This window comes from Astatotilapia calliptera, chromosome 5 (assembly GCF_900246225.1).
Source record: "Astatotilapia calliptera chromosome 5, fAstCal1.2, whole genome shotgun sequence".
Taxonomy (NCBI): Eukaryota; Metazoa; Chordata; class Actinopteri; order Cichliformes; family Cichlidae; genus Astatotilapia; species Astatotilapia calliptera.
Genome location: NC_039306.1, coordinates 1520341 through 1548120, shown reverse-complemented (window position 1 = coordinate 1548120; position 27780 = coordinate 1520341). Strand labels below are relative to the sequence as shown.

At 44.3% G+C, this 27780-nt stretch overlaps 1 protein-coding gene across 4 annotated transcripts in view; it reads left to right on the top strand.

Moving 5' to 3' along the window:
- Positions 1 to 27780, top strand: part of dag1 (dystroglycan 1) — a 61735-nt gene that overhangs the window by 19524 nt on the left and 14431 nt on the right. The window contains exons 1-2 of one of the 4 annotated variants that reach the window (XM_026166568.1): positions 1399 to 1421; positions 9470 to 10155. In XM_026166568.1, the coding sequence (XP_026022353.1) occupies positions 9748 to 10155 (408 nt within the window). In that variant the 5' untranslated portion in view covers positions 1399 to 1421; positions 9470 to 9747. Of the gene's footprint in view, positions 1 to 1398; positions 1422 to 6948; positions 7064 to 7125; positions 7162 to 9469; positions 10156 to 27780 lie in introns of those variants that run through there. The other 3 variants (XM_026166566.1, XM_026166567.1, XM_026166564.1) reach the window with 3 other exon arrangements.

Here is a 27780-nt window from a genome sequence, read left to right as displayed (position 1 = left end):
ACGAGTGAAGGTCAGACAGCTGGTCCACGGTAGTGCAGCGGTATTTAAAGTCGGCTGTTCCTGGAGTTTGTTTAACAGTGAAGAAGAAGAAGGAGAGCTTCCACACGGCTTCCTTTAACCTCTGACTCACTTTAAAGCTAAAAATAGTCGCCGTTGGCTTGTTTACTCGTGCCAGAGCTGTTGAAGGGAAAGAAAGCCCAGCGCGTTTGGAGGGAGCTGGATGGCACCTGGGAGGGAAAGTTCATGGATTGAAGCACGCCCTCGGATTAAAGAGTGCAGATTAGCCAGGGTGTGTGTGTGTGTGTGTGTGTGTGTGTGTGTGTGTGTGTGTGTGTGTGGCATATATAAAGTCTTGTGTTACCCAGCTGTCATTTTCAGTCAAGCTAGCAACAGTAGCCAGCTGTCTCACACACACAGAGCTGTCGGTGTATCTCAGCTCTTTGCTGGTGGTCTCAGCATGACCACGAACACACACACACACACACACACACACACACACACACACACACACACACACACACACACACACACACACGAGCTCCTGAACATTCAGGTTTTATTTCCTGTTTTAGCTTTAATGATGTTAAAATGATCCTCATCCTCTGGCTCGTTGGGGCTTGTCATTAAATCTCTCTGATGTTCTCCGAGGATTTCTGGTCCGTCTGACCTGCATCAGATTTTGTTTCCCCCTCGTGGATCAGTCGAGCTTCCTTCTCCACAGCTGTTATCACATGTTGCACTGCAGTCCTGAGTCTTTTCACAGTTAGGTTTCGCAGTCGGTGCCGCTCCAGATCCAGATTAGTTGGTACGTGTAAAAGCAGGGAGGCGAGCAGAAGCCCACAAACTGGAATGACCCCGCAGCTCTGATCCAGCAGCAGTGAATCTCCATCCATCAGGCAGGAGGGCGAGATCTGCAGGAGTGATCCCGACTCTTCGATTTATTTGTCTGTAAAAGTCGTACGAACACGTAAAACATTGAAATGCAGCTGCTGATTGTGGTTCACTCTGTCACTTCACATCTGAAACTGAAATTTGTGCCACTGCTGAACTTTGAGCCGTGAACACGTCTGATCAGATGTTCGATGGTCTTCACGCTGGACCGTGTTGCCAAAGCGACCCAGCTGAGCTCTGTCCAAGTAGCTCCCTCACCTGAACCACATGCAGTGTTTCCTGCAGCGTGACGCGGACGGTTTCCCGAAAAATACGCAAGTTTATGTGTGAAAATGGCTCAAATCCACCTTTAGGCTGTTCATAAGTTAATTATTAGAAACTTTGTTGGTGTCAAATGTGAACATCCAGCAGGAGCAGGCATGACAGGAAATCAGGACAGCAGGATGGATCTGCTTCAGAATCGCAGCAGAAACAGGCCGAATGATAACAAGAGAGGAAACACAACTCCAGAGGTGTAATGGGAGTGAAATGTAATTACTCTTCGTCCTACACATTCTTTAACAATGATTATATTTCCTACTCTGCCCGTCTTTCTCACTGATTGTTAATTCTTTCATATTCCATTTTGCAGCCATTGCAATGTTATAATTAGTTTACGGAGATGTGCAAAGCATTGCCGCATCTTCCCTTTATGAGCCGTTGGCCTCATCACACACACGCTCTCTCTCTCTCCGTCCAAAGCCTATGAGCTTTGTAAGCGGGCGAGCGAAAGCGCTGATGCTCCGGCGTTGCAAAAACACGACTCTAATCAAAGTTGACGTGTGTTTGGCTGCGTTCGCAAAAGAATTCCCAGGATTCTTCCCGCTGGGTTCCTTCTCAGTTATTTATTTATTTCCAGCTTCGCCTCAAATTAAATCCTCATTTTGACAAAGTTGAAGCACGCTGAGACCTCGGAGGGATGGGCGGGGGGGCGGTGTCGGCCCTCTGCATCATATGGACCCGATTCTCAGAGCCCGGGAAGCTGGCGTGGTCCTTTCATCCGGGCGAAGGTCACGCTGAGGTTTCATTTCTGTTCTGATGAGACCAGAAGGCGGATGTTTTGACGATAGGCGGTGGATGCTCTTGTTTTCCACGACAGGATCATCCACCGCCTATCGTCAATGTAGGAGGATCTTGTTGTTGGAGATAATAAATGGCGCTCCGCACGCTGCAGGTTGCCCGCCCACGTAACCCCAGAGGTTCCCTGGGTGTGTTTGTGGAGACCTGGGAGGTCCGGAAAAGCGGCCCCTCCCTCGGCTGTGCTGTTTTTTTGTACGACGTCCTTCGTGACATGAACGTTGGCACGAATCTGTTGAAGCTGTAAATTCTGCTTCAGCCGCAGTTTCCACTACACCCACGAACGACACATCGATTTCATGTTACCGGCTCCAGTTTCTTTTACATATGCATGCACATCTGTGCAGACATCTGCGCCCAGTGCGCTGGCTTCAGGTTGGATGGCGTTCGCGTCTGGCCCCGCCCGTCGCCTGCTGTTTTCTTGTCCTTCTGTCCTGTTGTTCCCGCTCGCTCTCAGAACTCTTGTTTTATGAGGCAGGTTCACATCTGCTTCCAACTGTCTGTCACACGTGGACATTCAGCGACTCACATATCAAAGCCGGTGTGGCCGAGGAGCGGCCGGAAATTGCCGTGGGGAGTTGTTATTCCTGTCGGTTGGATTTGTGCTTGTTCTTCTCATTTCTCAGAATTCAGTGTTTTTAAAAATCCGTTTGTTTGTTTGTTGAAACGGCGCTCTGACTCCCACAGCTCCGCTCTGATCTCCTCTGTGTCATGACACAAACTTATTTATTTATTGTGGAATTAATACGTTTAATTCATTCGCAGCTCTCAGTGGAGCAGTTGGGGGATCTTTGGTAAAGCTGCTTTATCATGTATAATCATTTCTTAAGTACTTTTTAACCTCTAACATCTGTTTTCTTAAACTCTGTACACACAACTCATTTAACAACAACAACAAAAAATGAAATCATCATAAAAGATTTTTAAAGGAAACCAACTCTGTGGGATTAGAGCTGCAGACACTCGAATGTTTCTCATTTCTTTGTCTTCAGGCACATTAAACTGAATTTTGGGGTTTTTTACTGAACACTGAAGTCTGTACTCAGCGTTTTTTCTTTTACTCTAAGTGGGACTTCCATGTTTCAACAAAAGACCCAAAACTACAGTGGCCCTGAGAGGTCAAATGGACTGAAACTTAAGAAAACACCAGCAGTAAGAAAAACACTGCAAAAGCACACAAAACACAACGGAAACAGGAAAAAAGAAAACAGAAATAGGAAAAAAATGATTTCCAAAAGCACAACCAAAATATGGTAATATTTAATAAATATGCAGGAACTGAATTGCGCTGGGAGTCACTTAAAATAAGTGGAGGATCTATCTAAAAAAAAAAAAAAAACCAAACATGAGAGGTCAGTGTGTTAGCCTGACTGTTAGCCTAAAAATCTGTCATCAGTATTACATGAACCATGACATTAAAACACACTTACCAAGCATACTTTGGTTCCTGCAACTGCTCCGTCCGGTTATTGCCTCCCTAGAAACACTTACCTTGTGCTTTTGGAAATCAGTTTTTCCTGTTTCTGTTGTGTTTTGTGGTGTTTTTCTTATTTCTGGTGTTTTCTTAAGTTGCAGTCCATTTGGCCTCTCAGGACCACCATACAAAGCTCTCAGCTGAGACAGTAAACTCATCAGGAAAGTGTTGTTAAACTTGGAAAGTTCGGCTCTTTTTCTCATAGACTTTTATGCAATCACAGCTTTTTGCAACCAGCAGTGTCGCCCCCTGCTGGCCATTTGGAATAATGCAGGTCTATTCTAGCTTGCAGCATTGACCTTTGACATTCGGGTCATTCCATAGAAATCTGAACAATTTCCCCATCAGCTGACTGTTTCATACAGTAACTTCAATTTTTTTTAATGTAGCCATGCAAAGCTTCACCTTCATAGTTTTTTTTGTGTTATTTCTTTGCTTTAGCATTAAAGTATGAGGGATTTTAAAAACTTGAGTATAGGACCTGAATGGATCGATCAAGTCCAAAATATCATGCAAAAAATTATGACTACGGTACGTGAGCGTTTTGATAGTTAAGCACAGCTGTACCAGGATCTTCTCCTACATGCTAATGAAGGTTTACCCACAATGCACTTTTGTGAAGTTTTCTCCAGTGAATTATGAGAAATGGATCAAAGATCCGGGGAACCCGGTGGGTTTCTTCTCCTGGGTGGAGCATATTCAAACATCGACCGACCCCGTGATGCAGACGCTCACCACCGAGCACACGAGCAAAACTGTGCCGAGCAAACTCTGGTCTTTAGATCAAAGTGTTTGAAACTACTTCAAAAGTCACGAGGCTGTAAAAATGCTGGATAAATTAATACGTGTGAACTTTGACATACCGTGAATTAAATAAAGATGCTAATGTTATTGATACTCAGGTGATTCTGAGGGTTCAGGTGGCCTCTTGCTTTTCATGATTTGGACGTAGCTACGAGTCTCTGGTTCTGCAGCTGTGTTTTGTACACCCGTCATCCACCCCGACCACCTGCTGATGGAGTTTTGAATGCAGTCTTTCAGGCTTGCTGTGGAAGTTTGTTTTCTCACACTTTCTGTTGGTTTTGTGGGTTTGTTGGGAGAGTTTTCAGGCCGAGCTGGTCAGCGTTGGCACTGCACACAGACGCACTCCTCGCCGCCTTATGTTCTCGCAGATGGCCCATCGGCTCGCCTTTAGCAGCAGCTAATGGTGAAGCGGCCCGGAGGGTGGATTTGCATTTCTATTATTCTATAGCTGGAGCTTCTTCCTCTTGTTCCAGTTGGAGCCAAGCTAATTACAAATGTAATTACGAGTGGGAACGAGGATTAATTTGAATGCTTTTTACAGCAGATTTTAGAGGAAGTGCAGATTGTTGAGTCACCGAGGTCCCCGTTTGGCTCTCGATGCTTCTGCTTTTGAAACTCATCCATAAGTCACCAATAATGAGGCCTAAATTATCACAAAGACACACGCGTCCCCCTCTCTTTCTCCCCCACGCTGTAACAGAACAATGTGGACTCCTTACATCCTCACACCGGAAGAATAAGCTGCCTCTGTTTACACGCTGCAGATCAGGCTGGATGAAAGAAGCGCTTAAATAGCTGAAATGTGCCTAATCTCCGTGCTAAATATCCAAATCTCATTGTAAAGGTAAACCACGCCGTAATCCCGAGTTTCGCTGGGCGCAAACATAACCTGTAGTCTCGTCCCGAGGGAGCTCTATCCGCCGCTCGGTTTGTTGTATCAGTGGGATGCAGAGGCGGGGAGAGGGAGGTGGGGGGCGTTGAATGGTGGGAATATTTGCGTCCCGCAATGGCGTCAGTGTCACCTGTCAGTCTGGGAGCTTCCTTAGGAAGGTGACCATTTTTAGAGGCTCTCCCTCTCGTTCTGTTTATCACGCTGCTCTCGTCCTGTCTGTGCTAATAATAGAGGCATCAGCTGTGACTTTGGGGGATTGAAAGGTGACGGGAAGGAGGGAGGGAGGCAAATGGACATAGAATGAGGAAGAGACGGGAAGAATTTAAAGTGCCACTGAAGTGCTAATGTTTCACCGCAGCTAAGACGCCCGGCTCTCCGATTAGCTGCCACAGAGGGATGCCTTTCCTCTAATTGGCCCCTGTGTGGCGTTTCTGTGTGCTCATTGGTTGCTCCGAGGATTTCCAATGAAGGAATGTCCTCTCAGGTTCAAACAGGCGCTGCTCCACGTTAAGACTTCATGTTTGGAGGCGATTCAAAGTACGAGCCACAGTCGGTTTTATTAATGAGGACCGTATGAAGACAACCGGTGCAGGTTCACATCTTTTTACAGCAGATTGATACAAATTAGTGGCTCTTGTTTTCAGTTCTTCCTTTCATTTTTATTTGAATACTGCCTAACCCTCCCACCCAGCCATAACCTTAACATGCAATGACACTGCGATCATCCTGGCGCCGACACTGGTGGGAAAACAAACTCAAACACAATAGATGTCGTAAAATGTGCAAAACGGAAGCTTCGGGATTCCAATAAAGAAGACAGCCCTGTTGAGAAGCTGTTTGAGACCTCCGGCTGTTACCATGGGCACGCCAAAGCCGGGCCATGACCCGGAGACGCAAACGGCATCAAGCAATCCACATAACATCCTCACCAGGTTCCCTCCACACCTCAAAGAACAGCTTCAAGTAAATCTGAAAGACTAAAATAGCACATCTGTGTGTGTAGCCGTGGTTACAGGAGCCACTGACTTTATTTTGAAAGCACTTTCCAAGATCCACGTTCCAAAGTGCTTCATCTGAATTTCAAAATAAAACAAGCTTTGATAAAAGTTACAGGAAGTGAAGATCCGGTGAAATCAGGACTGCTTTCTCGAAAAGTTTGATGTGAAAGAAGCGCCGGACTCGACCGACCTTGTTTCCAAAGGCAGATTGTCTGAGAACCTGCAGGCTCTGTTTGGAGCTAATAGGTCAGCTGTAGTAAGAGCAAGGCTTTAAATCTGAGTCGAGTTGTACAAATGGTGCTGGGTACTGAAAGTACTACCCCACCTCCTCTTAGAGATGAAAGCTTCTCCCTGATCTGGACCTTAAACGTTCAGTAATCAGTGACGAGGAGTTTTAAGGCAGCTCGTTTCAGTGACGTCCCTGTTTATCAGACAGAGCAGCACAGGAGCCATGTCTTCGTAAAGAGGTGATGACGTCAGATATTTTGTGGTTAGACTCAAGCCGTCTCTGCCCATGGAGTCCCTCCCCGCTCTTCGCGTGAGGAAGAAGAGCGGGGAGGGACACCCACCTTTTTATTAACGTCGGGCTCTCCAAGTTTAGACTTTACTGGCAGCATTTCACATTTTGTTCTCAAACCGATGATGAATCATCTGCCAGACCTCTCAAACGTCCCACTCCCGCTCTGCTTTTAGTTCTGCATCCCACCCCTCACCAGTCCTCACCCTCTTACTCTGTTACCCCCGCCCCCACGACTGTCACTGCCGCTCAGAAGAGCAGCAGCAAGTGTCCGGTTAGCCGTTTATTTATAATAGCGGGAGATGGAGCCAGGTCTGGATGCTTATTCTGGCCCCTGAGCAGCGGCGGGCCGGATGTCGGGCTATGTTTCGGTAAATGAGTGTTTGTTTTATTGCAGTTAGTTTAAAAACGACCAAAGAAGCAGAAAACTTGTGCTTTGATATTCTGATCATCGTCTCCGGACCTCCAGGTCGGTGCGTTGGGTAAACATTACACCGAAAACCTCATCGACTGCAGGAAAAACCCAAAATGTTTCTGGATAAATGTCTGGGCTTTGGGCTTGTAGTGTCGGTTCCACGTTTGCTTTTTAAAAGTGGATTTACTTTGACATCCCTCTTAGAGATGCGCCCGCATTCCTCAGCAGCCGGCTGTCATTACGCTTGCATTAGTTTGGCTGGTTTTGCACAGTGTTGCCTCATTTCTTTACGTCCTGCAGCTGCTGTGGTTTTACAAGGAAATAAATTCACCTTCAGGATTCTTTGTTCTGTTTTCAGGAAAATCAGCAGCTTACATAAAGACAGAAAGGCTTTCGTGTTGAACTCTGATTTATGAAAGCACGCAGCAAGCGCTGGAGCGACACCATCTCCGGTTCAGTCGGTCCGACCCCGATGAACCCTGGTTCAAGTTACATGGTTATTTGGAGTAAATAAAACAATTTGCCCAACATATAGATGATGTGGAGGGGAGGCTTCTCTTTGATGGTTTTGACCAATCAGGAAGCACCAGGTTCTCAGTCTGAATCCAGATTTAAACCCGAGATGCTGAAACCAAGAGCTGCCGTTTCCTTCCCTTCTTGGCTGTCTTTGCCCACCTTCCTGCCCACCTGTGCTACAACGCCGGGAGGTGGGTGGAGCATGTTTGGGGGGCGGTGTTGTAGGTGTTGAGGTAATGGCAGCTTTCTGTCCCGCTCAGAGTCAAAGACTTCTCTCTGTGCCCTTCGTGTCTACGTGCCTCTCTTTCTGTGCGCTGACAGCTTCTCTTCATCCAGCTCGCCGGCGCTTTCACAGCGACGCTCCCCCGCCATCGTCAGCCCCATTGTCATGCGATGAATAGAAAGGCTGTGTTTTTGATAGGTGAGTGAGCGCCAGGAGGGAAAAGAAGAAGAAGAAAAATGGTCTTGAAGGTTTTGGAGATGTGAGAAAAGGCGTGGCGTAGCTTAATGCTCTGGAGGGAGGACAGGAAGTGTTTGAGATGAAGAAAGGCGTGTGAGGACAAAATGTAAAACAAAAAACATCCTGAAACAGACAAAAGCAGCGAAGGCAATCAGACGAAGAGAAACCGATGACAGATTGAACAGCACAGAAAAGCAATAAGGAGGAAGAGGAAGCGGGAGGGATGTTGCCTCTGGCGCTGCAGTTGAAGGGACCCTATGTGAAAGCGAGGGGGGGGGGTTATCCACGGTGGCCATCTTGGACTACTTTCAAGAAGCCTCAGTAAAACTTTAACGCACCAGAAGTAATTCCAAGGAGCTTCAGTGGAAATGAAAACATTTAAAAGTAGAAAAAGCAACTCGACTTTGACAAAGGAAATGTCGAAATTCCAGTGATTTTTCCTTCCCTCGCTCCGGATGTTGACTCGTTGTAGAAAAGCTTGAGCAGCGGGGGGAACGACACCGTGGCGCTCCTGATTAAAAACAAAGTTTTGTCCAAAGGTGATGCACGCCGAGGGCGAGGCGGCGACAACAAAGGGTCCTTTGAGCTGGTTGAAAAGCTACCTGGGAGGCCGGGTGTTGTTGTTGCCGGGGAAGTCCTGCGGTGATTTCACTCTCTCCAGCGGGCATCTGCTACGGGGCAAAGTGGAGTCACGGCGGGGGTCCCTCTTTCTCATTCTCGCCCTCTTTCTGTCTAATGAAAGCACTCGGGGGAAATCATTTGTGTTGTCACAAACACACACACACACACGCTCAGGAGGGGATCCTCTCCGCCATGAAAGAGCTGTATGAATAACAACCTCTGAGTTCACCCTCCACGCTCACAATGGACACACACACACACCTACACACACACTCAGTCTGACCCTGCACACAATAGAGAAGGCATGCATTCATTAGGAATTCCAAGAAGGCTTTGACTGGTTTGGCATTGTTGGCTAATCCAAGGTCCCACCGTATATCACCTTCACCTCCCCCTCTTGGTTTATCCATCTCAGCCTCCTCTCCCTCCTTTCTCTCAGCGCTTTCATACTCCTGACTCGACTCGTTGGATAACTCAGCAATGAGTGATTCAAGTGTGTGTGTGTGTCTGTAAGAACTAATCAGATTACTCCCCAGCATTGATAATATTATTCCTCCTTACACCCTCCGTGCAGTCCATGATGGATTTCTATCAGCAATGAGATTTGGGTCGCACAAATCGGTTTAAGGTGCCGAACTTGTCGTGAGATTGACTTTTGATGGAGTGTGAGCTTTGAGTTCGGCCTGTTCGGGTTGCGCTGAGTGTTTTTCGCCCCTTGTGTTCAAACTGCTCGTCTAACTGTGCCTTTCTTGTGTTTCCTCACAGATCTCGAAGGTGCTCGGCACAATGGGACTCGTAACCCTCTGAGGGGCGAGCACAAAAGACGGAGAGGAGCAGGAATAAAGCCGAGTGAAGAAGAGGAGGAGGAACAGAAGAAAGAGAAGATTCTTCCTTGGTGCTGGAGAGGGAGGGAGATTTGTAAAGAGGGATTTGCTCTGTCTGTCGGGGGTGCATGCTCCCCCTGAGCCCCCCACCCTCCCACTCGGACATCCTCCTTTTTATTTTATTATCTGCATCAGTGACGGTTCGACAAAAGGTGAAGAATGCGCGATAAACAAAGTTTGGGCCGGCTCGGGCTGAGCAACGGCCTCGACGTGAGACTACCCAGGACTAGAGTCGTGCTGCTGGGCGTGCTGCTCACCGTGGCCGTGGCTGCGGAGCTGGACATCGACGTGCTTGGCGGCATGGTGTTGATAGAAGCGGGCGGAGAAAGCGAGAGGTTTGACGGAGGCAGAGGCGAGCTCGAGGCCTCCATGCACTCCTCGCTCTTGCAGGACTTCCAGGAAGTGACAGAGGGCGTCGCGGCGGCGGACGTTGGCGAAACGGCAGCAAATCAGCAAAACGCAGCTACGCCCACAGCCTTCCCCGACTCTTCAGCGGTGGTGGGTCGGATTTTCCGGATGAAGGTGCCAAACAAGATGGAGGATGTCTACCTGGGTGATATCGTCAAGGTGAGTCACACAATCGCACCACGTTTGATCAAACACGCCAAGACGTCTCACTTTAAATACATTCTGGTCTTACTTATGAGCTTATTAAAATCCTATGTTCAGGTAGAGCTGGGCGATATGAGATTTTTTCATATCACGATATGTTTTTTTTTCATTTCAGGCGATAACGATATCTATCACGATATAAGCCAAATAACTATATTTGTAAGATTTAAATGTGCCGTTGCTCACAAGGAAAATGTGAAATAATCAGCAGCTTGTTTTGATTTAAATATTTATTTCCCATAATAAGTTCAACAGGGTAGATGTACTTAAGGAACATGAGACTTTTTCAGATAAATAAAGGCAAATATTGCAAACTACACAAAAGGCAGCCGCTAAAGCGTTTAAGTTTCAAAATAGAACAAACGAAACAGACTAAATTGTCAATTCCACTTAGAAACAAAATATTAATTCTAAAAATAAATCTTAGTTTGTTTTACAGAAGAACAGACAAAACTGACTAACTTTTGTCAATATCAAATAAACTGAGAACTAAAAGGAAATTCTCGATCTCTCCTTGTTGTATAGCTTAGCTTTTCAAACAGTTTTAACAGTTACTTTATTCTGACAAAAGCCGAATGACGAATCAGCGCTTCCAGCCAGAGACTGAGCTGCACCGCTTTATTGTATTTCCAGACTTGCTTTCGGCACAATTTACAGTGAACGCTACTCTGTTTGACTTGAAATAGCAGAAATACCTTCACACTACGGAACTTCTGTGGCTCTTCCGTTCGACAATCTCTCCGGCGTTGGAACCATCATCTGTTTTCTCTTCGGTAACCTTCGGTCACGCTCTCGGTTGATTTTTCTCTAGTCGGCGCACTCTTTTCCTCCATTACCCAGGCGGCACGGCGGCTGGCTGCTTCCCAAACAAATACACATGTGTGGCTTGGCACTTGTGCTGTATGTAACAAGTCACGTAACAAGTCGCGTAACGTGACGCTGCGGCTGTGATTGGTTCGGCAGGTTTAAAGTAGAAGCTCAGAATAGAATAGAATAGCTTCATTGTCATTGCACATGTATCATGAAATCATGGATGCTTCATGCCAACTGACAGCGGGAATAAATAACAAGCAGGAGAAGTATGTCCAAACTAGAGGAATACATGCAAAACAAGCAAAACGGCACTCACAGGAGAACATCACTCACACACCACAGAGCAAGTATCAGAGGCCAAAAAGCTTTGGGGAGTCTAAAAAATCCAAAGACTCAGAGGGACTCTGATTTAAAGGGGGGTAGCTGCTGAAGGGTTTCTGGTTATAGGCTGCAAATTTGAATGACTTCTGTGAGTGAAGTATGAGATGAATAAGACCATGTCCAGGTTTTAGTGGAGTACGAGGCTGTTTCAGTCCAGCTCTTATTTCGCCGGCATGCTGTCATTTTTAAGTGACCGCGTCGTGGAAATAAACACATTTACGTTGTGATTTAACAGAGTTTCCAAGTTTTGGAGATTTTTTTTGAAAGGTGCAGCCTTAACCTCGTCTGTCAATACTAAATGTAGTTCGGCAGTAAATCAGACTCCACTGGAAAACCTCACAAGAAGCAATACTGTGATGTGGACACAGTGGAGTGGATCAGCTTCAGTCATTTAAAGGAAATGAAATTCAATTTCATTTATACGGCGCCAAATCACAACAACAGTCGCCTCAAGGTGCTTTATACTGTAAGGTCGACCCTACAATAATACATACAGAGAAAAACCCAACAATCATATGAGCCCCTGAGCAGCACTTTGGTGACAGTGGGAAGGAAAAACTCCCTTTGAACAGGAAGAAACCTCCGGCAGAACCAGGCTCAGGGAGGGGCGGGGCCATCTGCTGTGATTGGTTGGGGTGAGAGAAGGAAGACAGGCTAAAGACATGCTGTGGACGAGAGACAGAGGTTAATAACAGATATGATTCAGTGCAGAGAGGTCTGTTAACACATAGTGATAAATAAAAAGCAGGTGTGCGGGTCATTCGTGCTGATTGTTGAGTGAGATTCTTCAGCATCATCCCTCGTGGGTTTGGCATCTCTCAGGCTGTTTTCACATGTGGACTCTGGATGGTGTCAGGAGGATCTGATCCTCACATAGTGTGATGTTGCTGCTTCTCACGTGTAAAAGACAACAGCCCAAATGGAGGGGAGAGAACAGGTGAAAACCACTCTGCTGATGGCTGGACTGCTCTTCAGCGAGCTGGACAGTTGAACACAGTTTCAAATCCCTTCTGTGAGTGGGAGTGGGGGAATGTCAAAGCTGCAGTGTGACGGCATGAGCACCTGTTGCAGGACGTCTTGGCCTTCTTGCGGCTGACGTTTCCTCTTTATGGCTCTGTCTGGATGTTTGGGCTCATTTTGCAGGGGGAGTTGAGACCCATCACACGCCCTTCTGATGATGCCGGTCCATGGCTAAGACTCTTAATAAAGTGCCCCAAACCTTCAGCATGTGCAGACACAAAAAACGGACCGCCTCTGGGTGGGTGCTGGTTACAAATGCTTCGTGCTGAGCAAATAGGCCAACTGCAGATGAACTCTAAAGAACAATCACTAAAAAATATGTCCGGGAAATGAAGCACGCGTGCGCCGTTGCTCAGAACCTTTCCCGAGGCGCCACATTTCTGAGGCCATTCACAGCAAAATGCCCTTTTTTTAATTGCACCGCATTTTCCACAATAGCCAATTTTCTATAATATATGTCTCATACCTGAGTGCAGCGTTGCCCTCCTCTCTCTTTTCTTTCTGTTTCCTCTTCTTGTCCCAGTTATTCATTCTGTTCCCTTAATTGTGTGGATGCTTTAAGCATCCACACTATTGAGTTCCTGTTTCTCTTTATTCTTTATTCTACTTTATTATTCCAGTTGCTTCCGTACACTTTTTGGCACTTAACTACTTCCACAATTTTCAGCCGATTTTCACCGTTCAAATTTTAAACTATTCTGCTATTTCTGCTAATGATCGCTATGACTTTTGCTATTTTTTGCTATTATACTTTTTAAAATATTCCACTTTTTTCCTTTAATTTGTCCCATTGAAATGAATGGGAAACTTCCAAAATTCTGCTAAATTTTGCTTGTTTTTGAAACTTAACTACTTCCTCATACTTTCACCTAGAACAACCATTCAAACTTTAAAATGTTCACAAATTATTGGGCTATTCATGTATGATTCAGCTTTTTCAAATCTTTTACCATTTTACTTTTATGCCTCTTAAAGTTTTGAGTTGCACAATTGTGATTTTTCACAAAATACATGCGTTGTTATGGTTGCTATGCTCTTGGCTTCCAGTGTGTCACTGAAGGTTTTGCATTTTCACTTCATGTCCGAACAACTTCTTGCTACTTGCTCAATTTTCACTCAACTTCCACAAATTATACATCAAAACGTAGGTATTTTTGCTGGCTTTCAGAAAATGTCACCATCATTGTTGTGGGATTTATAGAATTTTGGCAAATCTCCTCAGACTAACACAAGGTCAGAAAACTCTCCATATAAAGTCAATGGAGAGTTTGTTCAAAATCACCGCTGCATTTCTGTAATGAGAGGCATATTCGAATCGTCATATCTCCTTAACGAAGCAAAGTTAAGACATGAGGCTTGTCCCGGTATATCTTCAGACACTCGTGACGCTCACAATTCAAGAATTTCTTTCTCACCTATTACCGTTCTGAAATGAGTTGGACTTGTTTGAGGGTAGGAAATTTGTCCTTCGCTCAGATTTCTTCAGATTTCAAACTGTGGAAATGAACCACTTTTTTCTCTCGTCATAACTTTTTGTTGGATTTCCACAGAGACCTGAAAATTTCCATGATTGTTCACCAAAGCCTGCTGTCTCTTACGGTGAAAGAATGATATCGATACTCCAAATAGATTTAGAGTTAGAAAGCGTTGTTTGAGGGCAAGTCAAGGCAGTTTTTGCTTCGCTCTACTCAGTTATGGTGCATTACAAGTCAAATATCTTTAATAATTCATATTTTAATGATAAATTGTTAACACTGGAAGATTCCCCCATCTCTTCTGAACAAAACGGTGTAAGAATGACCGCTCTAGCCCCTACGGTTAGGAAATTATGGTCATTTGTTTGAGGGGAGTCCTCACTATGAGAAATAGGCTGCAATAATCCTGTGCCTCTCTGTGCTGCGTGTGTAAAAAGATGCACCTGTTTTGGCGGGAAAACGTAAACAGCCACTCTGATTGGTGGATTTAAATTTGGCAGCTCTCTCCCTCTGTGTCTGTGTGTGTGTGTGTGTGTGTGTGTGTTTAGTGGGAGAGAGAGGACCCTGCCCTTATTTGGCAGCATGTCATTGTAGGATTTAAATTGAATATAGTTAGACTGGTTGACTGGATTAGAGCCTGTGTTTGTGTGTCCCTCTGTGCATTTGTGTTTCAATATGCCTCCATATTTGTCATTTTGTAAGTTATTACTATTCTGCTAAATTATAGTATTTCTGCTTTTTATACTATTTGTGCTAAAACATAGTATTTCTACTAAATGTAGTATTTATGCTTAATCATACTATTTCTGCTTTTTATAGGATTTGTGCCTAATATAGTATTTCTGCTTTTTATAGGATTTGTGCTTAATAATATAGTATTTCTGCTAAATTATAGTATTTCTGCTTTTTATAGTATTTGTGCTAAAACATAGTATTTCTACTAAATGTAGTATTTATGCTTAATCATAGTATTTCTATATATTTCTATATATTTCTGCCAGGTCCTCAGGCAGCCAATCCTCTGTGAGGACTTAGACATTCAAATTTTCAAATCAGGGCCTGCACGGTTTCCCAGCCAATCATATATGTGTCCTGAGGCATTCAAATTTGCATATTGGGGCCTTCATGGCTTCTAAGCCAGCCAATCATATCTGAGGGCTGAGGAATTCAAATCCACAAATCAGGGCCTGCACAGCTTCCCAGCCAGCCAATCATGTATGTGGGCTCCAGGTATTCAAATTTGCATATTGGGGAATTCGTGGCTTCTAAGTCAACAAGTCATCCATGTCATATATCTCTAAAAATTCATATTTTAATGATAAATTGTCAACACTTGAAGATTCCCCCATCTCTTCTGAACAAAACGGTGTAAGAATGACCGCTCTAGCCCCTATAGTTAGGAAATTATGGTCATTTGTTTGAGGGGAATCCTCACTATGTGAAATAAACTGAAAGAAGCAGGTCTATGTCTCTGTGCTGCGTGTGTAAAAAGATGCACCTGTTTTGGCGGGAAAACGTAAACAGCCTCTCTGATTGGTGGATTCAAATTCAGCAGCTCCCAGGCTGACCTAGAAACTTAGTCCTCTCTCCCTGTGTGTGTGTGTGTGTGTGTGTGTGTGTGTGTGTGTGTGTGTGTGTGTGTGTGTGTGTGTGTGTGTGTTTAGTGGGAGAGAGAGGACCCTGCCCTTATTTGGCAGCATGTCATTGTAGGATTTAAATTGAATATAGTTAGACTGGTTGACTGGATTAGAGCCTGTGTTTGTGTGTCCCTCTGTGCATTTGTGTTTCAATATGCCTCCATATTTGTAATTTTGTAAGTTATTACTATTCTGCTAAATGATACTATTTCTGCTTTTCATAAGATTTGTGCCTAATATAGTATTTCTGCTAAATTATAGTATTTATTATTTTTATAGGATTTGTGCCAAACATAGTATTTCTGCTAAATTATAGTATTTCTGCTTTTTATACTATTTGTGCCTAATATAGTATTTCTGCTTTTTATAGGATTTGTGCCTAATATAGTATTTCTGCTTTTTATAGGATTTGTACCTAATATAGTATTTCTGCTTTTTATAGGATTTGTGCTTAATATAGTATTTCTGCTAAATTATAGTATTTCTGCTTTTTATAGTATTTGTGCTAAAACATAGTATTTCTACTAAATGTAGTATTTATGCTTAATCATAGTATTTCTATATATTTCTGCCAGGTCCCCAGGCAGCCAATCCTCTGTGAGGACTTAGACATTCAAATTTTCAAATCAGGGCCTGCACGGTTTCCCAGCCAATCATATATGTGTCCTGAGGCATTCAAATTTGCATATTGGGGCCTTCGTGGCTTCTAAGCCAGCCAATCATATCTGAGGGCTGAGGAATTCAAATCCACAAATCAGGGCCTGCACGGCTTCCCAGCCAGCCAATCACATATGTGGTCTCAGGCATTCAAATTTGCATATTGGGGAATTCGTGGCTTCTAAGTCAACAAGTCATCCATGTCATATATCTCTAAAAATTCACATTTTAATATTAAATTGTCAACACTTGAAGATTCCCCCATCTCTTCTGAACAAAACGGTGTAAGAATGACCGTTCTAGCCCCTACGGTTAGGAAATTACGGTCATTTGTTTGAGGGGAGTCGTCACTATGAGAAATAGACTGCAAAAATCCTGTGTCTCTCTGTGCTGCTGCGTGTGTAAACAGATGCACCTGTTTTGGTGGGGAAAAGTGCACAGCCTCTCTGATTGGTGGATTCAAATTCAGCAGCTCCCAGGCTGACCTAGAAACTTACTTCTCTCTCCCTGTGTGTGTGTGTGTGTGTGTGTGTGTGTGTGTGTGTGTGTGTGTGTGTGTGTGTGTGTGTGTGTGTGTGTGTGTGTGTGTGTGTGTGTGTGTGACAGAGAGAGAGAGAGAAAGCCTTTTAATGGGATGATCCCATTGTAAGATTCAAATTCAATATATTTAGACTGGTTGACTGAATTGGATCTTGTGTGTGTGTCTCTCTGTGCATGTGTGTTTCCTCATGTGTACATATTTGTAATTGTGTGGCAGTCATAAATTTTTTTGCTGATTTTTGTCATTTAACAAGTATATTTGAGGGAACCTCAGCATGTTCAGCATTTTTTCAGCTGTCCATTTTGCTTTTCCAATTTTTCTGTTTAACTTATTACTATTGTGCTAAATCACACTATTTCTGCTATTTTATAAGATTTGTGCTTAATATACTATTTCTGCTTTTATAGGATTTGTGCTTAATATAGTATTTCTGCTTTTCATAGGATTTGTGCTTAATATAATATTTCTGCTAAATTTAGTATTTCTGATTAATTATAGTCTTTCTACTAAATCATAGTACAGTATTTCTGCTTTTTATGGGATTTGTGCTAAAACAAAGTATTTCTACTAAATGTAGTATTTATGCTTAATCATACCATTTCTGCTTTTTATAGGATTTGTGCTTAATATAGTATTTCTGCTAAATTATAGTATTTCTGCCAAATTATAATATTTGTGCTAAAACATAGTCTTAATTTAAAATTACAATATTCATAGTTCATCACAGTGTCTCTGGTAAATCACAATATTTCTGCTCTGTTGTACTATTTTTCTAAATCATAGTGTTTCTGTAATGTTTAAGTATTTTTGGCTAAATATATTCTTTCTGTTATCTTATACTATTTCTCCTAAATTCTTGTATTTTTGAGAAGTTATCATGTTTCTGGTAAGTTACAATATTTCTGCTAAATTCTGCTATGCTATTGTATTTCTGCCAAGTATTATGTTTCCTCTAAGATATTGCAGTTCTGCTAAGTTATTCCATTTTAGCAAACTTCTTTTGCTTCTGCAAAGTTTTTACAATTTCTGCAACTTTTCAGCTTTTTCAGCTACTTTTTGCATACAGCTTCAGCTTTAAGCATCCACACTGCATTTTCGCAGGAAATGCAAATTTTTCTAGTTCCATTTATCTTCCTTACCTCCTGCCTCCTTCTTCATCTCCTTCTCTCCTCCACCCTCTCTCACGCTTGACGTCATCGCCCTCAGCTTCCCATCCCTCCATCCCTCCTCGTCATCCACTCATCTCTCTGGGGTAAATCTTTATATTTCCTTCATGCCGTCCATTCTTCTCTTCGTCACCTTCCTGCTGTTCCTCCGCCCCTCGCCATCTTTCTTCTTCTCCCTAATTATCACTTTTAAACTTCCCTCCTCTCCCTATCACCTTCCAGCCTTTCATATCCTGTTGCTTACCCCCTCCCCTCCCCCTGCCTTCGTATCTCCATTGCTTTTAAGTCCGATCTCTGCCCTGCACATCCTTCCCCCGTCAGCCTCTCCTTTCTTCCACCCCTGTCAAGTCACATCAGATCATATCAATCAAGCTCCCCCAGCAACGAGCGGCACGCTAATTTACTTTAAACCGCCTCAGTAAAACTCGGCACATTTGCACACAATCCGACTTTGGAAAGATGTTTTCCTGCACATGCGGCACAAAAATGTCAGAGGTGAATTTTGGGAGCGATGTGAATGATTCACAGAAGTTCCAAGCAGTTTATTTCATACTCGGTGGGAGCTTCTGTTTAGTGTTTCATTAGCGTTAATGTTCTTTTACAGCTTACGGATGAGCGATCTAGGCCGTTTGCTGAACTCGATGTGGCTCTCTGAAGAAACCGGGCGCCGCGTGCGTTCTGTCTGGAAGTTTAAGGGAATATGACGCAGATTTCATGTGACAGCTGAAATAAACCCGCTGGGTCAGTCCCCTGGTTTATGTGGTTGGCTTTTTCCTTCTAATCTAACGTGAGTTTGGGAGTCGGTGCTTTCCGTTTCAGCCTCACCTTTTCTTCCTCTTCGTCTTCTTCTGACATGCCTTCTTTTTTTTAATCATTCTACTCATCTTCCTCTCACACTTCCCATCACAATTTCCAGCTCTTCTGTCTCCTCGCTCCCACCCCTTCTCCCTCCATTTGTCCCGCAGGCGAAAGCTGTTCTTCCAAACCTGATTATATCTGTCACACTGGAAGCTTTGGGCCTCTATTAGAGCCAATAGGAGCAGACAGCGTGGGCAAATAAGCCAAAAAATGGAAGAAGTATAAGCAAGGAAGAACGGAGAGATGGGAGGAGAGGAAGAAAAGACATCCTGACCTTAGAAGCTGCAGCTTCTGTAAAATTCTGAAAATAAAAGGTCACAGATTAGATGTGGAGCACAAGATACGCCGGCCTGCCGAAGCGCCCTCGTGAAGGAGTCGGCACCTTCATCCTGCGCCGCTCTCAGACTTTTAGCCGAGCCAAGAAATCCCCACGACTCTAACAAAGTTTGTTTACCTCCTCCTCCATTTCTAATTTCAGCCCTGCACATCCCTTCCCCGCTGCTGCTCTGTCCTCAATTACAAATTTCAACACTTTCTCCCCGCCCCCCCCTCCTCCTCAGATGTTAGCCCCCCCCTCAGGTATTTCGAAGGTCGGCGCTGAAGGTTGTGGAGCGAAAGGCCAAATCAATTTTTGTGCTTGCCGTTGCACTCATACTAATGGCCTTTTCTTATGAAAATCTGCCAGAGTTTGAGAGGTCTCCAGCTCCGTGACAGCCTCGCCTGCTCATTCACCTTTAGCTGAGCAGTCGGTGCCCCATCAGTGAATGCATCGCCATTTAGCCTTTCATACCGCGTAGAGATGAGGGTTCTCAGCCGGGTGGGCAGGACATCAGCGTCAGAGGAGGTTTTAAAGAGGTCGCAGGGTGATTTAAGAAATACAGTATAAACCTTTACAAGTGCACGTTATTTATATTGAGTGATATCTCTGAGAGCCGTAGCGTTTCCCCGTGCTGCTGCAGCTGCCTAAACACATTTCTGAATCCTTTTTGAGGTTAATGTGACACCGTTTCTTCATCGAAGGGTCGCGGTGAGATATTAGGTGATAAACTGAACGGGCCAGTACTGATCTGATATTGGCCGACGGATGGCTGCATTGGTTAATGGATTTCAATGCACTTTCTTACACTGAGTCATTATGAAACAGAGAAAATGCAGCTTTACAAGCTTTCTCTGAAGATTCATTTAGAGCAGAGGTTCTTATATTTTTAATGGCTGATTTAGGAAACTGACAAATGATTGAAGGCGATGTACACAGTTAGCTAACAAGGAAGAGATGCAGATCCCTTTGGTGTTGCGTCTGGAGGACCATTTGGGCTAAAATCTGCCATTGTGTGAATAGGGGAGCATCTAAGGCTGCGTTCACTCTGCAGGTCTTGATGCTCAATTCTGATTTTTTTGATCAAATCAGATTTTTTTGTCTGCTCGTTCACACTACAAATAAAATGCGACAGCAAACGCGCTCTAGTGTGAACGCTCAAAGCGGCCGCATGCGCAAAAGAAGACGTCACACACGACGCGCTCTGTTTAGACCCAGAGCAACAGTATTGTTTGACTGATGGCCCTTAATATAAAAACTTCGGACTTTACGTTTCCCAATTTTTGCTTTAAGTTATTTTGTTATTGACATAATAATGATAATGTAATAATAATGTAAATAACCTAATAATGATCCTTGTTGCTGTTTTAGAGGAGCGCTGCTTCAAAGGATAGCTGCAGATTTCTGTCAGAATCTGCAGATTATACAGTACAAAGAAAATGTTCACGTTTCTCCAACGTTGTCCTCTCAGCAGTTTCACCGGATGTCCAGGAAGCGTTCACGATGTCTTCTCCGGCGCTGATAATTGGCGTCTGTCTTGTGTCGGTGACGTAAAAGACGGATTTAATGCGACGTGACCATCAAACAGCAGTCGCTTTCTAAAACATCAGATATGTATCGGATTCAGTACCACATACGAACGTGACCCAGATCGGATTTGTGCCGTTCACACTGTCACACCATGATGGGATATGGGTCGCATAGGGTCAAAAAAATCGGATTTGATGCGCTTTTGCCTGCAGTGTGAACGTAGCCTAAGACAGCTTCATCCCGCCTCTGCAGGTATGAAGCTCAAACATGCTTTAAAGAACGCACATCATTAAATTGCTGCCCTTCCTCATCCTCGGACCAGCTGCCGTGCTAAACTGTTTTTCCAACTCATGCAACAAATGCACATGGTCAGTCTTGTTATTTCAGCTGTATCTGTTGCTATGCTGGTTTCCAGCTGGCATGTTGGGGAGCTCTCCAGCGGGTTGTACCATCAGGGAGGTCTGAAAGCTGCTAGAACTTCAGATTCAGACACTGGCAGCGTTGAAACGCGTGTCCAGTCTTCACCGATTACCTGTTTGTGAACACACAGCAGCGAGCGGCTCTGAAGCTGTTGTTGGCGTGTTATTAGACAAATGTTTTTGTACCTGAGATGAGTTCAGGAAAGTAGACAGACATCTGCTCAGCTCTCCACTCCGGGCAGATTCGTGGCAGGTTAACCTTGTCAGAGTGGAGCGATTTGAAAGCTTTTGGAATATAGGGCTGCTCGATTATGGCAAAAATGATAATCACGATTATTTTCACTGAAATTGAGATCACGATTATTTGACGATATTTATTTAACCCTTTAAGACCTACTATAGAACCAAGTCCACCAGAGCTTATATTATTTTTATTTATTTTTTTGTACATGCTGTAGTGCCATTTGTGGGAGCATTTCAAGTTGCTATACATCAATACAACTGTTATAGCCCATATTTTAATAATATGTATGCATTAAGTCCATAGTAATTACATAAATTGCAAAAAAGTGCAATAAACTACAAAAAAAATTGAAAATCGCTTTTGTTTTGTTTACATATATTTCTACTTGGAGAAGTTTAAGAGGTTTATCCCTCAAAACTTTAAATGCAATAAAGTTGCAAAAAATAGTTTCCCACCACAGGAAATTTATTTTGAGTGTCTTCATAGTTTTATTTTGGAGATACAGCAATTTTTATATACTGCAGGAAAAACAAAAAACAATCCTATGATGCAAATTTGCAAAGAAAACAGCAGGTGCATCATTTCACTGTGGGAAGTGTTACGACCAGCTGATAGGAACGGCAAAGCGTGTTTCTGGAATATTATGTTTTTGTTCCTGCAAGCGCTTTTTATGCAATTTTTGCAAAGCTACATGTGGAAGGAAACCGTGACCGAGGACAAGCTGATGGCATCAGATGTAAGTACAACTCCTCCGGTTTCATATGCAAAACAAATTATTGCGCTAGCTTACACGGTTCAGGTTCTAGAGGGATTTAAAAATAGTTACGCAAAACGGAGCGTGCTGCTCTGACCGGCTTTAAAGGGTTAACAATGACTTTAAAAAAATAATATAAAATAGTGTGCAACACCACTGAAGTTTTTTTTTATTTTTTTAACTCTTTTCAACCAACAGCAGTCACTCTCCTCTCCAAATAACTTCTGCTTAGCTTTCCGAGCTTCCCTCGGGTCCTCTTAATCAGAGGTCTCCAACCTTTTTTGCACCACGGACGGTTTATGCCCGACAATATTTTCACGGACCGGCCTTTAAGGTGTCGCGGATAAATGAGGGAGGGGCTAATAATCGGCTCAGTCATTTTTAATGATCGTTGAAAGCCCAGATCGTAATCGTGATTAAAATTCGATTAATTGAGCAGCCCTATTGGAATAGATGAAAAGGTTTGGACGATGTGTGCAAACTGCAGAGCGCCCAAACAGAGGTGGAAGAGGAGGTCTTACTTTTCTTATTTTGGATGTTATCATTCAGAGCGGCTGGAGAGCCAGAACCTTTGCGATCGTGGCGTCTGCGTGCAGGTGCTGCTGGGACTCGACGACCCTGCTGTGGTTCTCTCTGCTGTTATTAATGGAAGTGGCTGGAAGTTTGGGCTTTCTGGCCAGCAGATGAGCACTCTCCATTGCCTCATTACTGCAATTACCAGCGTAATTAGCTGATTGGCTGATGGGCTCGCTGGCAGGCAAAGCACGCTTACCCGCTTTTCCTTTTTTTATTCCAGGAAATAACTGACGCTAGCTGAAAATTCTTTTGTGCTTCAGTTCACGGAAAACGAAAGAAGCCTATGTGGGTAATCATCTGTTTGCCTGTGAGCAGATGCTGCGTACTGCTCTGTTATCTCAATGTTGTGATTGTGCATGAAGATTAAAGACAGATACTCACAGCTAACCCTTTCATAATTACTTTGTGGAAGGACCCCCACCCTCCCTCCAACACGCCTCCACTCCCTGCGTCTTTGTCCTCCACGTAAAAGCGCCTCAAAGCAAAACTCTGGATAACAAACAGTTTATTTGGTAAAACGCTGGTCTTGCTCTGCTTGAAAGATCTGAGCTCACACCCAGAGGAGGAGGAGGAGGAGGTGTGAGCTGGAGAAAGAGAGAGTGAATCACTCCGACACATGCTCAGTGTGGACAGTGTTGGGAATCTCTTATTCAGTGTTACTAGAACTACTTCAGTCAGATGGATGGTTTAGCAGGTGACCCTCGTCAGAAGTCTATCTGTATTTTTCTACCATTTATCTGGATCTGGAGTCGAAGCAGAGATGCATCAACCTTGCTTTCCCCGTCCACCTCCTGCACCTGTAACTGCTGCCCAATCAAAGCACCGAAGCCCCTTTGGTCCCTTCTGCTGATGGTCAGGGTTTCAGCAGCAGCTTTTAAACCACACCAAGTTATGGTTTGCACTGAAAGTCAGTGCATTCATATCAGCCGCTGCACCGCCTGATAGTTCTGCTGTTGACTGTGCTGCCAAGGAAACGCAGACTGTACACCAAACAGTCGGGCTTGGACAGCTTCTGTTGAATATCAACACTTCACCGAGTTCTTTTGATTCCTCAGAGGCATCCGATGGAAGACAAACCACTGCTCAGGAGACCATCAACTTTTATTTTCTTACACAATACTTCTAGAAGGGTGATGCGTCCTGCATGACACGGTGCCACGGATCTCAAAATGGTGACGCACGCTTAACAGTTTTATTACCCGCTACGCCATTCTACTCTAAACAACAGTGTCTCAGTAACTTTCTCAGTAAATGATGGTCCCCTGTTGTCTACTTTTTCGTGGGCGAGAGTCTACAGCTTTCTACCACTGAAGGACACGGAGTCTAATGCCTTTGTTTTTCAGGGCCGTGTCCACTTAATACTACACTATATGATTAAATGGCATTTTGGTTAATATGAGACTCGAAATTATTTGAAGTGCCATAATGTTAACACTTCGTACTGTTATAGCATGAACCAACGTTTCCAACAGACGACACAGTTATGGGCTCAACATGGTTCTCTGCTGGCAGACTGTAGGGAGCGGCTGTTACCGCGTGGAGCTGGTGTCCAAAAAGATCCCGTTAGTTGGCAACGGTGGGAAGATTTGGGGGAGTCTTTTGTTGCCAGTGGCTGATTCAGCATCACCTGATCAGCCCTTTATCAAAAGTTTGAAGCCTAATCTTGAAAGTAGAGATAGTGTCTGTCTCCTGAAACCAAACTGGAAGCTGGTTCCACAGAAGAGGGGCCTGAAAACTGAAGGCTCTACCTCCCATTCTACTTTTAAATACTCTAGGAACAACAAGTAGGCCTGCAGAGCGAGAGCCAAGTGCTCTGTTAGGATAACGTAGACCTCTTAGCACCATTTTAGGCAGTGATGTTAACTTCCTAAAACCGGAACTCTTCCACGGCATGCATTTTTAATTTCTCTTTGATGTTTGGGGTGATTGATGAATATAAAAACGAAGAATTACCAGATATTTTTTCATCCATCCATCCATTCGCTTCCGCTTATCCTCTTCAGGGTTGCGGGGGGTGCTGGAGCCTATCCCAGCTGTCATAGGGCGAGAGGCGGAGTACACCCTGGACAGGTCACCAGTCTGTAGCAGGGCTAACACACAGGGACAGACAACCATTCGCACTCACGTTCACTCCCGCATTCACACCTGTGGGCAATTTGAATTAATCAATTAACCTATCCCCACAAGCTGCATGTCTGCATGTCTGTGCAAACTCCACACAGAAAGACCCCGGCCTGATGGTGGTATTGAACTCGGGACCTTCTTGCTGTGCGGCAACAGTGCTAACCACCGTACCACCGTGCTGCCACATATGAGGATATTCATTTAAAATTTCGATAGAACAGTAGCAGTATAACGTCCTCGTAAGTGGATTCAGGCCCTTTATAGAGCAAAATTGAGTATTTTGGTCTAAATAACCCAAAATGTGACGTCCACATATGTGTACGCCAGCTCCAAGGAGGTTAAAGCTGGGATTCTTTAGGCCTGTCTCGTCATCTTCTTGGCGCTTCCTTGGGCTCGCCGTGCTGCTGTAGGCTGAATTTGAGTCGGGTGCGCTTCTTCCCGATGACACGGACTAGTGGATCCAAATCTAAACAGCCAAATCTTCAAGTTTCCTGCACACATACAGCAGAATAAGTGGCCGCACACTTGTAGATGCATGCATATTTGCGGCTGCGTGTTGCTGTGTGTTTGCACGCAGGGAGGAAGCGGCTGCGTGCGTGCGGTTGTCAGAACACATCGACTCGCTGTTTGGATCACTCCCCTCCTGATGAACGGAGACAGTGGCTTGTTGTTGTTAACGGCGGCTCCCTCGGGGGCATTTTGGTGGGAAAACTAACTTTCTCTTCTCCTCCCCGCTGTATCCTTTTCCCTCCTCTCAATTAGATCTCATCCTCCTGCCCCCCCCCCCCCCCCCCCCCCAATCATTCGCCGTCTCTTTTTCTTGTTAAATTTCCACCGCTCTCTGCCCACGACTGAAGGGAACTCCCTTTCTTTTCTGTGCTTCATCTTTTTTCTTCCACATCAGCAATCTGTCTCCCATTTCAGCTACTGCAGATTAGCTTGCAACACAAGCACGAGCAAAAATTATTTTTCTTTCTTTCCCTTCTCTGTAATTTTCTCCTTTTTTGCCAGACTCCCTCTGCATTTTCTTTTCGATGGGTTTTAAAACCGCAGCCGTCATTCTGTTATTTCCCCTTCTTTCCATTTGCGTCCACGTCTCTTTACTCACAAAAACTTTTCATTCTGGCTCTCGAGGCTCTCCTCTGATAATGGCAGCATTGTCACTCTTTGTCGCGGGCCTCTCTGCTTGTCCTGCAGTCTTTTTTTACAGACAGGCTTACATTGTGAGCCCCTGTAGCTCCGGAGCTGTTAGCTGGCAGGATAGCAGTGGAAAACTGGTATTAAGAGAGCAGGAGGGAGGAGGCGACCCAAAGATAAAAACACACCAGAACATATGAGTCACCCTAGCTGTAAGCTAGCACGGTGCGATGGGTTTACTGGCACCGGGACGGCGGTGGCCATGTTGCTATGTAATTAAACATACAGCAGGCGAGGCTTCTTGATTCATATGTTCCAAATTATATGCTCCCACAAATTCATTCACAATTTGATGGCTCTCAGTTTAAAATGAGGGTTTGTGCGCTTCACATTCTGGGACTCTCCTGCTCATAGTGTCAAGCTGCTTCTCTGCTACTCACATTGATGCCTTCATGTCAGTGTTGGGTTTCAGGGCGTGATTTCCCTTTGACCTTTAGCACATATAATTACTGCCAAACAGCCACCGTTTGACTCCCTAACCTCCCAAAGAAAAGCACGGCAGAGAAAGATGGAGCTCATTTCAGTGGTTTCGTTTCTGAAAGTAAATACTGCTCGTGCTGCTGAAAAAATGCCTCCCGGCGACGTTGTTTTGGTGTGTGCCTCCGTAGCCAGGCAACCACGGCTTCTGGACTGGCCGGGATCCTCCTGCATGCTTGGTTGTCGCCCAAAGGGGGAGTGGAGCTGGAGCGTGGTGGGCTGCTTTCATTGGTTTGCCAGGCTCGGTGAGCCGAGCCATATTTGGTGTGTGAAAGTTACAGTGGCAGTTTATTTTTAGACGCTGCGGTCTTAGATTGTGTGTTGACTGCCTTAATAAGTCAAAGCAGTAGTGATGCTTCACTGTGTGCACAAAGTTCGAAAAGTACGGCATCGGCCCGAATGTTGGGCAGAGTCTCACTGAGGTGCCTGCAACCCAATCAGGAGAGAGTCCTCGTGACACGCTATCAGCCTTTTCAATCAGCTGAAATCACTCCCATATTCACTGTCAGCAGGCAGCTTCCTCCACAACATGCAGGCTCTGTCGGCTTTTGTGGTTTGGCTGCTTTGCCGAAAAAAAGAAATAATAGCGCAAATTAGATTAGAAGACCAGATCTGCTGGGCCTGAGGTTTAAACCCAAACCATCCACAGTGAGAGAGAACCAATCGGTGTACTATTCCTTTTAATAGAATACAATAGAATAGAACAGAAAAGCCACTTGACACCAGTCAGTGCACCTGACAAACATAATGGATTTACTGGCCGTCAGACTGACAATGTAAAAAAAATCAGTACATCTAAATCTGAAATGTATAAAGTCCATTAAAAATATCCAGCATATTTACACATAAGACTATAAGAGACAGTTGTCTCTGTACTTTAGCCGTACAGGATGTTAGAGCAGGGTGTAGAAATATGTCTCATTTAACAACATCAAGGTCAATTTGGAAACAAACGCCAGACGTCACTGACCAATGGGTGGCTGTGCATATATTACAGTGGTCCCTCGCTATAACGCGGTTCACCTTTCACGGCCTCGCTGTTTCGCTGATTTTTTTGGTGCAATTTTGCACGCTTTTTTTCTCATTGTCAATCGATCTCGTGCTGTGTGTACAGTCCAGAATGCGTTCAGCTTGTCAAATTTACATAAATCTTCGATGCTAGCAGTGTGACTCTGAAGTGCTGCACTGTATGTTTGTAAGTTTTCTCGCCAACAAACAACAATGTCAACGAAACGTTTTGTACCATGAAAGGCATCTGCGGTAGGAAGATGCTAACCATCGCACAAAAAGTTAAAGCTAAAGAAGGTAGAAGTTATCATATTTTTTAAGGCGCACCGTAGGGCTGGGCGATATGGCCTAAAATATCTGCTCGCTAGTTTCCACCTAAACATTTCA